The sequence below is a fragment of the Myotis yumanensis genome, unplaced genomic scaffold (assembly GCF_028538775.1).
Source record: "Myotis yumanensis isolate MYYU_CA2020_CCGP unplaced genomic scaffold, mMyoYum1.0.hap1 SCAF_9, whole genome shotgun sequence".
NCBI classification, from domain to species: domain Eukaryota; kingdom Metazoa; phylum Chordata; class Mammalia; order Chiroptera; family Vespertilionidae; genus Myotis; species Myotis yumanensis.
The window spans coordinates 83,886,890-83,902,910 of NW_027223760.1; the positions used below are offsets into that span (position 1 = coordinate 83,886,890).

The 16,021-nt window shown below is 45.0% G+C and overlaps 1 protein-coding gene across 1 annotated transcript; it reads left to right on the plus strand.

Moving 5' to 3' along the window:
• The first annotated feature begins 898 nt into the window (after positions 1-898).
• Positions 899-15,671, plus strand: ZPBP (zona pellucida binding protein). The gene is made up of 8 exons (XM_070425231.1): positions 899-1,040; positions 5,001-5,081; positions 7,946-8,071; positions 10,105-10,254; positions 10,712-10,930; positions 11,267-11,343; positions 13,213-13,390; positions 15,577-15,671. Exons 1-8 carry the CDS (start codon positions 920-922, stop codon positions 15,669-15,671), a joined length of 1,047 nt encoding a protein of 348 aa, XP_070281332.1. The 5' UTR covers positions 899-919.
• The last annotated feature ends 350 nt before the right edge of the window (positions 15,672-16,021 follow it).

Here is a 16,021-nt window from a genome sequence, read left to right on the forward strand (position 1 = left end):
GTAATGAACCGGGGCAGGAAACACAAACAGAACAAAGCCCTTGTTGCTTAGCAACAGCTAGAACGCAGACACCCTGGGTCCCTCATTTCTTCCTCTGAGAAGTGACAATACACACTGTCGTTTGGGCATTTTGTCTTCAGTTGCTGGAGGCTTCCTTCTTGAATGCATTTGCACCAACCGAATAAAATGTTATTTCTAGCGACTCTGTTCCGATTGAGTTGACCCTCCCAGTTGCAGAAAGCAGAGCCATCATTCTCGCACGTCCCGGCTATAAATGCCCTTTTAGGCTGATGGGTGGCTCCACAGACACTGTGTGAGCTCTGGCGGGAAAGCCTCCCTCCCAGGCCGGTGCTGCGTGGAAACCATGTCCCGTCGGGGCGGCCACTCTTCCTCCCGCGGCCTCCTCCTCCTCCTGAGGGGCGGGGGCTGCTTGCCGTCCCACCGCGTGTGCGTCCTACTGGCCTCCCCTTAAGCTCCAGGGAAGCACCGTGGCTGCCATTCCCGGGGCCCGCCGTCCCCGGCGCCCGGGTGCTGACCCGCAGGCCGCTCCCTGTGATGCAGGCCCGGCCTCGAGGCTCCGGCAGCCATCAGCCTCCGGGGGCCTCCGGGCCCAGCAATGGTCGCAGCGGGAAGGCGGCTGTAGTCGGGGCTGCTCCCTCGGCTCCGGAACCTGCTGGGCCCGCGTGTTCCCGGGGCCACGGTGGCCTGGCGCCCAAGGCCCCTGCGCGGCCAGCGGACCGAGGCCCGGCCGCCATGTTGGCCCGGCCCCGCCCCCACCCACCGGAAGTGGCAACCAGCACTTCCGGCCGCCATTGTTCTGCGGGCCTCCATTCCAGTTCGCCGCGGGCGGGCGAGCGGGCGCGGGCTGGCTAACGACCGCCGGAGTCCACGGTCGGCAGGTGGCGGGCGGCGGGTGCGGATGGAGGCCTGGGCCCCGGGCCTGGCGCGGCGGGGCCGGCGGCGGGCCTCGGGCTCCCCGCTCCCCCGGGCCGCCCTGGTCCTCCTGCTCTCGGCCTTCCTCCTGCGGGCGCCCCCGGCAGGTGAGGGGGCGGGGCTCCGGCGTCCGGGTCACGTGCCCCCAGGCGGGGCGCTGGGCGGGCCTGGGGCGTGTGCGCAGGGCCGGGCCCTCCCGTCTCGGCTGCGAGTCTGCGCCCCCGCCCTGCGCTCCATAGACCCGCACCTGCGGCGAGGCTCCCCAGGCCCATGGCCGTCCCGCGCTCCTGCAGCGCCACCTGTGGGCGGGCGGCGTGGGCCCAGGGAGGACCGGGGTGTGGTCTCCCCCTTGGAGGCCCCTGAGCCCAAATGCCGGCCTCGGCCTCGGCCCCCCTCCAGCAGAGGTGCTGGGGCCTCGCTAGGAAGGCTTGCCTGGCCCTGCGGTGTCCAGGCGGCAGGGTGTGTTTAAAGTGAAAAGTGTCCCCAAGCCCGAGAGGGACTTGTTTGAAATGCGCATATTTGCCCCATCGGGAAGGAGCCCCGCCCGGACACGCATGGAGACGGCTGTGGGGGTGGGGGTGGGGGTAGGGGGAGGAGGGGAGCACAGGGGTGACGAGGGCAGGGGCCCCAGGACCCGGGACCATCCTCCTGGGGAAGGTGGGACCAGCCGGTCACTGCTCATTGCCCGGTAGGAGCAGGCCCTTCGCGGCCCTGGCTGACCCAGATCCACCATGTCTTACTCTAGGGGTGATGGGGGGCACGGGGGGACACAGATCCACCATGTCTTACTCTAGGGGTGATGGGGGGCATGGCTGACACAGATCCACCATGTCTTACTCTAGGGGTGATGGGGGGCATGGCTGACACAGATCCACCATGTCTTACTCTAGGGGTGATGGGGGGCATGGCTGACACAGATCCACCATGTCTTACTCTAGGGGTGATGGGGGGCATGGCTGACACAGATCCACCATGTCTTACTCTAGGGGTGATGGGGGGCATGGCTGACACAGATCCACCATGTCTTACTCTAGGGGTGATGGGGGGCATGGCTGACACAGATCCACCATGTCTTACTCTAGGGGTGATGGGGGGCATGGCTGACACAGATCCACCATGTCTTACTCTAGGGGTGATGGGGGGCATGGCTGACACAGATCCACCATGTCTTACTCTAGGGGTGATGGGGGGCATGGCTGACACAGATCCACCATGTCTTACTCTAGGGGTGATGGGGGGCATGGCTGACACAGATCCACCATGTCTTACTCTAGGGGTGATGGGGGGCATGGCTGACACAGATCCACCATGTCTTACTCTAGGGGTGATGGGGGGACATGGCAGACACAGATCTGACCATGTCTTACTCTAGGGGTGATGGTGGGGACATGGCGGACACAGATCTGACCATGTGTTACTCTAGGGGTGATGGGGGGCATGGCGGACACAGATCTGACCATGTGTTACTCTAGGGGTGATGGGGGGCATGGTGGACACAGATCTGACCATGTCTTACTCTAGGGGTGATGGGGGGCATGGTGGACACAGATCTGACCATGTGTTACTCTAGGGGTGATGGGGGGCATGGCGGACACAGATCTGACCATGTCTCACTCTAGGGGTGATGGGGGGGTGCCTCCTTTTAATCCAATAAGGTCAGACCACAGGGCGTCAGAAGGGTGATAAGCAGGCAATATCTAACCTCGACGCTATGGACAGTAAAGACTGCTACTGCTACAGCATTTTATAGCTTAGACAATCGTCCATTCAAACCCTGCTGCAACTCCAGAAATCTGGAACTTAGCCTCATTTTGCAGATGAGAAGACTGAAACTCCTAGAGTTTACAGTGACTTTCCTAAGGCCAACCAGTGGCAGCTACAATTTAAACTTGGTCCTCTGACTTGGAGGACCGTTCTGTTTTTCCCTTACTCCCTTTCTGTTAAAGGTAATTTGGGGAATGCTTTAGAGCAGGGGTGGGCAACCCCTGGCACGCATGCCAAACATGGCACGCCAGTAACTTTTGCTGGCACGCAAAACCCTCTCTTATCTTCCATTTACAGTTTTTGTGAACATTTGAATGACTTAAATGTTAAATTACAAGGAACTGGCAAGACACTTGATGTTATGTTAGGTTACATAAAGGCTTTTGAAAAGAAACTGGAAGTCTTTAAGAGGGATGTGGATGGTGAGAGATTTAGATATTTCCCAAACCTCAAGAGGCACATCAAAGACCTCCCAAAAGATGACAGAAAAGACTGTCAAAGCCTTCAAAAGCTGTTTTTAAACATCATCGAGTCATCTATTGAGCAGTTCTTCTCAAGATTTGCAAAATTCAGAGAACTGGAAGAGACAGCAAAATTCATGAGGTTTCCAGACAGCATGAAACTGGAGGAACTAAACTTACAAATGTTTTCATGGATAGACATGGCTGACTTTGAAATGCAGTTGATTAAATTTCAGATTAGCTCAGTTTGGAAGCGGAAATTTATTGACCTTAGAGTTAACTTGGAAAACATTGAAAAAAGTGATTAGAGACAGGAGTACCAGAGAGAAGTGTCGAAAACGAACTATTGAGGACTTGGAATGCCATTCCAGAAAATTTTTTCTGTTTAAAAAACTTTGCAACATCGTTACTCTCCATGTTTTCATCCACATAAACTTGTGAATCTTTGTTCTCAGTGATGAATTTTGTTAAGTCTCATAATAGGAGTAGCCTGACGGATGAAAGTAGTAGCTCGTGCATATCTATGAAGGTCACGAAATAAAAACCTGATGTAAAATCTCTGTCATCAGTGATGCAGCAGCAAAAGTCCCACTGATAATATCAAATGGAGTCATAAAGTTTTCTGTCGGACTATCAGTGTACATGTATACATTAAAAAATAAATGTATTTTTCATTATCATATACTGTATTTTTGTCGCTCAAATGAATTTTATTATTTCTTCAAGGTTATTCACATACATACCTTAAGAGATATCAAGTATGCGTAACATGTTCTCAAAAAATTAGGGTTGGCACACAGAAGAATTTTGAGTCAGAGATTTTGCTGATTTTGGCACGCACTCACAAAAAGGTTGCCCACCCCTGCTTTAGAGCATTTTTATACTGTTCCTCCCACTAGTTCTGTGCACACAATTATGTCCATCTCATTTGCTCATTCCACAATGACTGGAGTATCAGGATATATTTCACACTCATTATTTAATATTTACTAAGTGCAAGATATAGTACTTTATACAGATTTTTGATAAGTTGACATAAATACTGATCCTATTAGAAGTGGAGCTTGTAATCTAAGCAGGAAAATTACGTATGTGCACACAGAACTGTGATAGGACGCGGAGTGGGTGTTGTCAGAAGGGTGCTGATGGTGTACTGTGGGAGGTTAGAAGTGACACAAACCGAAGGTCTGAAGGAGGAGAGACATGGGACCTGCGCCTTGAGGATGCCAGATTTGGACTCTTACAAATGAGGAATGTATTCTAAGTGGATGCAGTGAAAGCCGGAGGCAAGATACAATAGGGGCAGCAGCGGACACATTCATTTTATTGGAGCATGTAAGGGCAGAAGACTTGATGGGTGCCAGGTGTCAAGGGACTGATTTATGGCTTGCCCCTTCAACCAAGATCAAGTATCCTATATAGTAAAGCCTAATATGCAAATCGACTGAATGGCAGAACGACCAGTTGGCGGGGGGCAGGGCTGGTGAGTGAGCGGCACCAGGCCAGCCAAGGCAGGTGCCAGCGGGCAGAGGGAGGGGATGGTGATCGGGGCGGGGGGTGGTGGCGGCGGAGTGATGGGGAGGGGGGCCGGTGCCGTCCCCCTGTCGGCCCGCAGGTTGCCTCCTGCAGAGGGAGGCGAGACTGCAGCTTAGGCCTGCTCCCTGCGTCAGATATCCCCCAAGGGCTCCTGGTCTGCAAGAGGGTGCAGGCCGGGCTCAGGGACACCCCTATTGCACGAATTTCCATGCACTGGGCCTCTAGTACTATGATAAAGTACTACTTGAATATGTTGGAATTTCTCAGGAAGATTATTGCTCATTTCTTTCTTTTTTTTTTTGATAGTTGGATATTTGATTCGATTACCAAGAGGTTTTAGCTTGACCCAAGATTCACTGAAAATAGTGGGATCACCAAATTATCCAGGTATTAATAGATAGATATTCAGTAATTTTTAGAAAGTAATTAGCATTTGTTTGTATTTTATCAATCTTGTCCAAAAGGCTCATGTTCTTCAATGACCCTAGTCTCCTAAGGCCCTTTTCCTTCTGGGACAGTGGGTTATAGTTGTTTCCATATAGTTAGATTCACCCAAGTCTAATTATGTAACTGCTTACGTGTGCAAAAAATAGTTCTTTCTAAAAGTTATGTAATTAAAGTTGCCTATAGTGTTTTCTTGTTATTATACAATAACTCCCATATTATTAAGTGTATATAGTTCAAATATAGTAAAGCTTTTTTCAAACGAGATCTATATATCATAAAGATTTTGGATTCATAATATTTTGCAGTAGCCATGTAAGATATAGCAAGTAAAATTTTTTGTATATTTTCTTATTGAGGTAAACTCACATGCCTTAAAATTCCTCCTTTAAAGCATACAATGCAGTGGTTTTTAGTATATTAACAAGTTTGTGCAACCATGGACACGATGTAATCTCACATTTCATTGTTCCATAAAGAAATGCCATACCCATTAAGTGACCACATTCCAGCCCCTTTCAAGCACTGACCCACCTTCTGTCGCCGTGAATGTGCCTGCTCTGCACGTTTCATACGAGTGGGCTGGTACACCAGGTGGCATGTGGTGCCTGGCTTCCTTCACAGTACAGTGATTTCCAGGTCCGTTCATACTATGGAGTGCGTCGGTCCTTCATCCCTTTCTGTGGCTGTGAGATCCCATGTGGGATATGCCACTTGCAGTGTCACCTGTGGATATGTGGGTGGCTTCCCCTCGCTGGCTGTGAGGAATGATGCTGTGATCGTCCTGGGCCAGCTTCTCTGTGAGCATCTGCTTCCAGTTCCCTCCTCCTCCATGTGGATATCCAGTTGTTCTAATTCCAGTTGTGGAAGAGCTTTCTCATTCTTGATTGAACTGTCTTGATGCTCTTGTTGGAAAGCAGTTTACCATAGATGTGTGCTTTGTTGCTGTTTTTTCTCAATTCTTTTCCATTTATCTATGTCTATTTTTAGGCCAGGACTATACTCTCTCCATTACTCTTGCTTTATAGTAAGTTTCAAATCATTAAGGTTGGTTCCTTCAAATTTGTTACTTTTAAGATTGTTTTGACTATTCTGGATCCCTTGCAAGTTGATATTAGTTCTAGAATTAACTTGTCAATTTATGCAAAAAAAGACCATTGGGATTTTAATAGGGGTTGCATTAAATATGTAGATCAACTTTGGGAGTATTACCACTTAACAGGTGGTAAGTCTGCCAGTTCATAAACATGGATTATTTTTCCATTTATTTAGGTCTTCTTTAATTTCCCTCAGTGATATTATGGTTGTCCGTGTACAAGTCTTATACTTCTTTTGTTAAATCTATTCCTAAACATTTTATTTTTTGATGCTAATTTAAATGGAATGGTTTTCTTAATTTACTTTTTGGATTCGTCATTCCTATTGTATAGATATACAATTGAGTTTTGCAAACTAATGTTGCATCCTGTCACCTTGCCACCTTACTGACTCACTTATTAGCTTTATTTTTTAGTGTGGGTGTGTGTGGGGTGGAGTTAATCTTTAGGATTTTCTGTATATAAAACACCACATAATTTGCAAATAGAAGTAGTTTTATTTCTTCCTTCCCAATCTGGATGTGTTTCTTCTTGTGTCAGTTGCTCCAGCTAAAACTTCCTCCAGTTCAGAATTGAAGATAGCAGATGCCTTAATCCCATCCCTAATCTTAGGGGGAGGGAAAGACTGAAGTCTTTCACTCCTGAGTACAGTGTTGGCCGTGAGCTCTTTGTAGATGCCCTTTGTCAGACTGAGACAAGTTCCCTTTGTCCCTGGTTTGTTAACTGCATAAAGCATTCGTGTGAAAGGGCGTTGCATTTGGTCACATCCTTGTTTTGCATATATTGAGATGATAATGGAGTTTGGTCCTTTATTCTACTAATGTGACATGGTATTGAATGATTTTTGTATTTTGATCTAACCTTGCATTCCTGGGGTAAAAAGCAATTGATAAAGATGTATAATCCCTTTTTATGTTGCTGGATCTGGTTGCTAACATTTTAAGGATTTTTATGTCTATATTCATGAGGGAAATGTATAGTTTTCTTGGGTAGTATTAGTCTGATCTTAGGATAATAGTGACTTTATTAGGTGGGATGTGTTCCTTCATAGTCTATTTTTTGGAAGAGTTTGGGAGCTATTGTTAATTAATTCTGCTTGGAAAAGTAATTTTGTTTGGAAAAATTCACCAGTGAATTTATCTGGGGTTGGACTTTGTGGGATTTTTTTTTATTACAAATGCAAACACTTTGTTTTAGGTCTACTCAGACTTCCTATTTCATATGGTTTCAGATGAGAAATGAGCTACTAATTTTATTGAGGATCGCACGTATGTGATGAGTTGCTTCTCTCTTGCACAGCTGGAGAGGGGAGCTGGGAGTAGGGCAAGTCAGAATGCTAGCACGCTCAGCTCTTAGCAGCACATTAGTGTCCTAGGGGTGGATTAAACAACAGGAATGTGCTGCCTCGCAGGTGTCGGGACTGGAAGTCCCATCATGCAGGCAGGGCTTTCTTCACAAAAAAGACCAAGTGCAGATATAGAATCATCTTCACACTTTATAAGTAAGACCAGTGCATTATGCTCAGATTGAGATACCCACACACAAGTAATGTATGTGTACATTTTTAGTGTTAGTTACCTGGGATGCAATGAAATTCAGTCCTTATGAAGTAATAACAATAATCCAAACAAAACTTATGAAAACATGTAATCCAAACTGCAAATATGAAAGCACGAAATGTTATTGGAACATTTTAATATTGTATTTCAGTGAAGGTATATGTCATGGTCCATCAAAAAAGTCCACACGTGCTATGTGTAACCCAAAGGCTGCGGAATACCGAGCTGATCGACCCCTCGTTCCAGTGGCACGGGCCCAAGGGGAAGATTATCTCAGGTAGGCCTTGGTTTCCGCTGGCGACAGTGAACCGACATGTCTGAGATACACAAGAGCAAAAGAACATCTGTGTCTCATGTTCATTTATCTGTTTCCGCACTTCTTTTTCCTGTGGTTTCCTTTGGGAGTTGTGATCCAACGGTGTGGATGGTGTGCCCACTTTTCCCAGGCCTTAATTTTAGATACAGGCATAACTGTTTGGGAAGTTCTCTAAGCATCTATATTCCAAAAGGTGTTCCTTTATTTTAAAGTTCATAAAATCATTTGGTTACCTCAACCAGACTCATGTTAGTAACTCATAGTCTGTATGCAGAAGTAAATAGGATTCGAGTTTTTGTTAAAAATACAAATGAACACTTTGAGCCATAGACTTACTTGTAAGTATGATTTTGCTTGATGTCTATGGCCCTACACCAGGGCAATTCAGGATTTTAATAGTAGTTACAGTTTTATACCTTTGATTTTATATTTCCTTCTGACCAAAATCCTGACAATATGGATATTTGATTTTAATTTAAATATTATTATCAAATATTTTTAAATGACTAAATTTAACATTGAATATATTATATCAAAAACATGCCTTTAAAGTGCTTATAAGAGAGTCACTTAGCATTTGCATATAGATCCAGAGGAAAAGTTGGGCTCAAGATACATCTGAATGGTAGCCTTGCATTTTTCACATTTTTGAGAAACAAGATCTAATTCTCATGCAGGTACTTTTCCCACGGGGCAGTTACTGTTGGTATGACTGATTCATCCGCATTTTCTCCATTCAACTTCTTATTTAGTGATTTGGAAATGCAGATCTTATTTTTATTCTAATGTTTCATTTGCTAAAAGCCAATTTATTTTTGCAGTGCAATTCAAACGTGTAGATGAGCTTAGCTCTGTTCTTTTCAGCCTTGAAAATTCAGATGAATGAATTTTCATCTTGAAGGTCTGTTCAATGAAGCACTTAATCATTTTTGCACATCTCCTGAAGAAGTTTTTCTTTAGTGCTCTGTCCCCCTTCATTCCTTCCTTCTTTTTTCCGCCCTCTCTCCCTCCCTCTTTTCCTTCCTTCCTTCACCTTATTAGTATATTGATATGGTGCTTGCGGATGAAAACACACAGATTTACGTTGTCACCTTGGATAGAGGAAGAGGAACATATTCATACAAAGACTTGCTAAAGAAGCAGTCATGGGAAATGTTTGTTTTGTAGCATGTTTTGATATTTTATATAGTTGAATGATCTCCGCTGTACCTTACTATGAAGCATCTGATATATACATGTGTGTATAAGATACATGCAAGTTATGAAGCATGATAAAACAAACACATATGAGCCTGCTGTGCAAGTCAAGATTTACAGTTTAACCTCTTAGTAAGTGGCTTTAAAAATTCCCTTAGTCTTTTCCCAACCCCTCTATCAAGTAAACACTACCCTGAACTTTTACAATATTGCTTCTTAGCTTTTCTCTGTGCATTTACCACATATACACTAGTAAAGGCACACATTCAAATACATATTATGTATAAATATACGTGTATGTATTTTGCAAGAGTATGTTTTCACATTTTTATTTTGAATTTATAAAAATTACAGACATACTATATTTGCCGTGTGCTAGCTGCAGGTCTAAGCAGTTGGACATGACAAATCACTGAGTGTTGCAGCAGCCTTTGCAGTAGGCACAGCCATAGTCTGCACTTCACACCTGGAAACAGCTGCATGTACGTACATCTGAACAGGTGTCTGAGAATGCCCCGCTCTGGTGCCCAGTTAGAAACTGGTCCTTGTAGAATTCGTCTCTTGCCACTCAGGCAGCCACACAGCTGATGCGCTGAGGTTAGTGACATTTTGACACCACGGTCACCCTGGCACCTGCCGTCAACAAACACCAGATGCAACCACACGTTCTGCCCTCCACTCCTTTGAATGATCCTGTGGATAAATGGTGATGGCTTTACTTTGTTTAGAAGATATGTTGTTATTTTATCTTAATCTCATGTAATTTAAGAAACGACTACATCTTATTTCTTTATTAGAAAACAGCACCACACACATCACCACCACAGGGAGCCTTGTGTTCCAGGACTTTGAGGAGAGTATGACTGGCGCTTACACGTGCTTCCTGGAGTACAAACCTACCGTGGAGGAGGCGGTTAAAAACGTCCAGCTCAAGTTCATTGTGTACGGTGAGGAGGGCGCCTACGTGCGTTTATCATGTCTTTGTGTTTTCAAATATTTAACGATTATAACATGTTTGTGTTAAAGGGATTGTGTTACTTTTACTCTTTCAGTTCAAGAGGAATTCCTGCCTCCCTCTCTTTCACACAGTCCTGTGTGAGGAGGTCACGGGGAGGGCAGATCATCTTCCTTCAGGGCTGTTTGTGTAGACAGTCTGTTTATCCCTAAATTTCTCAAGATGAAAGTAAAAATAATTCCAATCTTAAATGATGTTAGGAAATTTAAATGAGTTACTATTTGCAAAGTGCCTATTATAGCATTTGTCAGTGATGTTTAGATAAATTGCTTATTAAATTGATACATATAATGGCTTTATTCCATGCAATGATTGCTCTTGAGTAGTGGCAATATATTGGAATTGCGTCAGTAACTATTGTGTGTTGCTCTCTGTTCATTTTTTCGCAGCGTATCGTGAGCCTCGCTTTTATTACCAGTTCACAGCTCGATACCATTCAGCTCCTTGCAATAGTATCTACAACATTTCTTTTGAGAATAAACTTCTCCAGATTTTAAGCAAACTGGTTCATGACATTAAGTGTGAAGTTTCCTTACAGAAGTCTGAATGCCATCATGTTAAAATGCAAAAAGCTGGTTTTCAAAATGAATTGTTTTTTAAATTTGCAGGTAAGGATATACAATTCTCTAAAGAATACAACTTGAGAACAGGAAGCCAGTGTTGAGACCTGTGAATTACCAGCAGTGTTTTCACATGGAGATGCTAGAATCTGACTATGTTCATGTTCTCTACTTTGACTTAGTTCTAGGACCCCCCAAATAATAACCTCCTGATTTATGTACTTAGTGAAAAGTTTGAGCTCACATAACTGAAACCTTGCTACGATATTTTACTTTAGAATGGAATTTAGTATAAGGAATGTCTGTTATGACATTTAGCTACAAGCTGGAAATATTACGATATAATATATTAGATCCATGATCAAATGTACTGTGTTTTCCCAGTTTCATGTATAGATACTGAAAAAGAACCCAAGCCATGTGACGACAATACTTGTGACTATTCCAGACAGCTGTCTAAGGTATGTGTGAGGCTGGGAATAAGCAAAGAAATGCGCATGCCCGGTGCGTAAGGCGTAAGCAAGCATCTTAGCTCCTCGTGAAGCAAATCAGTCCCCACACACACTGAGGGAATTCAGCAGTGATAATAACACTTCATGAGGTAGTAAATGCCAAGAGTTTGCAACATTTTGATGAAATACTTTGAAATTTAACATTCTGATTACATTAAGATGATTCCCATTTATTTGGCTTAAGATAAAAATTACGCTTTAACTTCCAGCAGCAATTTAATTTACTTGTTTCTTTTACATTATACTCAATATATTGTCATGCTCAGTAAACTCAGATATTTTCCTATCTCTAAGTATTCTAAATGACCATATATACTTTATAAAATTATTTTTAAATATTTGGAATATTAAATTATTTATATTATGATGATTGTAAAACTTTCCCATTTAAGGTGTAGGAATTACACTTAAAAAGGGGATGATTTCTTTTTAGTCATTTATTTTTTAAAGTATATGTTTTTATTGAGTATATTGGGGTGACATTGGTTAATAAAATAACAGGCTTCAGGTGTACAATTCTATAATCTATCATCTGTATATTGTATTGTTGTTCGCCCCAAGTCAAGTCTCCTTCCATCACCATTTACCTCCCCTATACCTTCTTGTACCTCTTCCCCCCCTTCCATCTATATTCTGTCCTTACTGTTTCCCTAGAGGGAACATAAGAAATAGGCATCTGGTTTACATGGTCTTTTTAATTCCCATCGGGTTTTGTGAGGTTTGTTTCATTGATATTTATTATTTACTTACTGGATGCTGTGTTAGGAAGCTAAGTGTTTCCTGACACTTTTAATCGAGTTTGGCAATTAAGCATAGTTAATTAGATACCATGTTTCTATCTCTAATTAATTCTTAAGCACTTTCTTAAATAAAATTTATGTTTTACCAAGTAAGTATCAACAAATTCACCTGAATTTATTAAAAGTTCAAGAAAACCATTTAAACTATAAAAAGGTAATAATTGAGTAATGGAATTAGAATTATATATGTGTTGAAAGAAGTGTATGGAAAGCATTTTAATAATTACTTACAGACATTTTTATGGAAGGAATATACCTTGTGTGGTGTGTGAGGTGCACCGTTAGTGGTTGTAGGTCAGCGAGAGCCGTTCACCCAGCTCCTGACTAGGTCAGAGGGGAAGCTAGCTGGTGAGAACCCAGCAGAAGCCACTGGCTCGCAGAGGGTTTGCCTCCATGGCCACACCTCTTGCTTCAACAGGTAAAATGGCCAGTCATTGAAGAGTATATGCCTCTTGTTAATTTTATTAGTCAATCCAGAATAATTATTACAGACAAAAATGTGATTAATTATGGGTCACAATGATGCGGTGATTGTCTTGTAAATTTAATTTTTGGGGTCACAAAACTGGAAGTTGTGACATGTTTAAACCTGATTTTTGTTGGTGGAGCGTGCAGGGGCTGCCTCAGGACATACCCCCGTGAAAGATGCTCAAAGCCGTTGCTTGCAGTGCGTTGGGTTGTTTGAGTGCATTTCCTGGAGGACATTTAATTTCATAGACAAGTCTTGATTTCGCTCATAGGCCCATCCACATATCATTCAAAACCCCAAGCGACCAAAATGTGTGGGTGTGTGTCCAGTGGTTTCTCTGGGTTGTGTTCGGAAGGGCGTTTGGAAGTAGTTGAGGTCTGCAGTTGCCATTCTTTAATTTTCACGTATTATCTACGTCCTATGAATGCAAAGAAAAGAAAGAGAACCTCAAGAATGTGGGCTCCCCTGCTTCTACATCCATAGCAGCCTTATGTATCTAAATCACACTTATTTATGAAAATGGTTTTTCACGTTGTATTTCTGTTTTAGGCTAAAAATCTCATAGAGAGGTTTTTTAGTCAACAAGTAGAAGTTCTCGGCCGACGTGCCAGTCCATTGCCTCAGATATACTATATTGAAGACACGCTGCAGATGGTGTGGATTAACCGCTGCTTCCCCGGGTACGGAATCAGTGCTGCGAAGCATCCAAAATGCCCCGAGTGCTGCGGTAGGTCCTGGCCTGTGCTCCCTGCCTGGTTCATGAGCATGCGCTTCTGCTCGTTATGCCTAAGTGACCACTGGCGTGTGTTTTACCAACGTAGTCATTTCTTAGTTTATCGGAAACAGTGTTTGAAAAGACTGTGAGTCTGAGGATATAAAAGAGAAAAGGCTGGATTTCTGCCGAGGGGTTAATACAGCAAAGAGGGTGAGGCGTGCTGGGCAGGGGTGGGGAGTGGGGGTGGGGGGTGGGGGGGAACAGTAGTTACGAGTCAGAGTTCTTTACCCGAAAAAGAGTCCAGTCACCTCTCCTTTAGCATCCACTCCTGATGAGTGCACGTGTGTGGGCTGGACTAGGGACCATTCCCCTTCTCTCTCTGGAAGAAGCACGGGAACGGCTTCGTTACCAGCTGTTCCCCGATTGGATCCTGGCGCCAGAGGGTCTGAGCCGCTCTGGCCGCTGTACATTTTTGGGGTTTTGGACAAATGTCCAGTGACATGACCCACCATCATAGTGTCACACAGGAGCTTCATCCAGATCCTCCCATTGTCCCCCTCCGCGTCCCTTCACCGCCGATGACCTATGGCCTCCCTGGCTCTGCACTCACAGAACGTCAGGTCATGGGAACCACGCCATGGGCCTCTTCCACTAATTTTGTGCTTTAATAACATTTTAGTATCTTCCTCAACCACTTAAAAGAGGACAAAGTGCGTTAGGCTGTTCACTTGGAGAGAGAGCCATTTGCATCTGCAGCCCCCCCGCCCCCCCCGCCCCGCCCCGCGGTGCCATTACATGGACCGGCTTAGGCAGTTTCGTCCGCTCTGAAAGCAGTCAGTACACAGCTGATAGGGGGGGAGCTGCTGTGTCCCGGTGCCGCCTCCCGTGGCCTCGGGAGACGTGCCCCTCTCGGTGCGTTTCCACGTGTGTGTGAGAAGGCGGGCCATGGGCACAGGCCTCTGGAAGCATGGCATGACAGCAGTAGAGTTTACCTCATGTGTGGCCACCTCAACACCCTTATTACTGCAGGAAATAAATCTAGCTAACTGTTCAGCCAGTATTTTTTCCATCTGAAGTATTATTCCCCAAATAAAATGCCTGTTAATACTTGAAGAACTCCGTGGAACCGAGAATGGGAAATTATTTCTCTGAATAACAGTTTAAATATTTTGCAGTTTGAAAAAATATGTGTTAAAAAGAAAGCTATGAGGTTAAAAAATAGCATCTGGCCCAGATCCAAACAATGCCGTGCGTTTTCGCATCATGGTGCGGGAAAGGGTCTTCTCTGAGGCCAGGATCCCGGCCTCCAGGCCTTGGCGGGCCCTGGTGGCCTCAGGTGCAGGGGCAGAAGGAGGGTGAGGATCAGACCCGCCAGTTGAGGGGGAGGGGGTGTCACAGGACTGCCGCCGCCTCCGCCCAGTGGGAGGAGTGGGCAGTGAGCGGTTAGTGACACCGGATGCTTTCCGGTCTAAATCCTTGTTTTTTCTACCTTCTTTACTTTCTCTGATGCAGAGTAGCTGGTAACACATTCACGATATGATATATGTTATTCTTATATTGGGATGATCCAACTCCAGTTAGGCTAAGTAATTTTTTTTTTCAAAATTACACATTTAGCAATTGATACATAGGCTTGAATTGAGATACTGTTAGAAATGCGGTACATATCCTTCCATATTGGCTGTCTTTAGCCTCTAAGTCATGGCTGTTGTGGGCAATACCAGTCACATTCGGTCCACCCACGGTCCTAACCTCCGTGGCTTCTGCTGTAACTTACAGGACGGCCCAAGCAACCTTTAAACTCAACATTATGTGACCAGTAAGACTATTGTAGCTCACAGTCTTAGTCTCAGGCGGATCGGAGGAAAAGGTTAAGACTCTTCACTTGTATGAAGTCTTTCGAGTGTCAGACTTTACAGAAACAAGGAGCAAGATGGGGGCTGCAGAGCTGGGAGGGGAAGAGGGGGAGTGTGAGGGGCAGGAGCTGCAGCTTTCCCCAGTGGAAACATCTGGAGATAGTTGTGCAGCAGGGCAAGGTACTTAACACTCCTGGGCCACACACAAGAATGGCCAGATGGCACATCGTATGTTCTGTGCGTGTTACACAGTTAAAAACCAATGACGTGTTCAAGTACAAGGCATCTTAGGAAGTGGCCCTCGTGCGCGGGGACACGCTCTCACCCTTGTTCTCTCCACAGTGATCTGCAGCCCCGGCTCCTACAACCCCAGCGACGGGACGCACTGCCTGCACTGCAACAGCAGCCTGGTCTTCGGGGCCAAAACCTGCCTGTAGGCGCTGTGCTGTGGGGCTTGTCACGTGGACGGATAGTTTTGAAATATTAACACATAATAAATCACTATTATGCAAAATTAAATGTATCAGATTTTACCAAAAAATGGTGTCATCATTTCACTTGCAGCCCTCTGTGCCCACATGTTTTATGAGGGGAGCACCCAGGACTCCGTGCTCATTCGTGTGAGTCCGGAATACCTCCTGGGTCATCGCTTTTCAAAAATAGTCGCAAAACTGCATCAGGCTGGCGGGGCTCCTCCAGAAAGGTCTCAGCGCCCTGCACTCCGACTGCCTCCGGCCACCGGCTCCACCGCTGTAACTGCGTTCCTCCCCGCAACCGTGGGATTTGA

Coding starts and splice junctions, on each gene's coding strand:
- ZPBP (XM_070425231.1), top strand. CDS start 920: ATGGAGGCCTGGGCCCCGGGCCTGGCGCGGCGGGGCCGGCGGCGGGCC. Junction 10,255..10,711: donor GCTCAAGTTCATTGTGTACG/GTGAGGAGGGCG, acceptor ATTTTTTCGCAG/CGTATCGTGAGCCTCGCTTT. Junction 10,931..11,266: donor ATTGTTTTTTAAATTTGCAG/GTAAGGATATAC, acceptor GTGTTTTCCCAG/TTTCATGTATAGATACTGAA.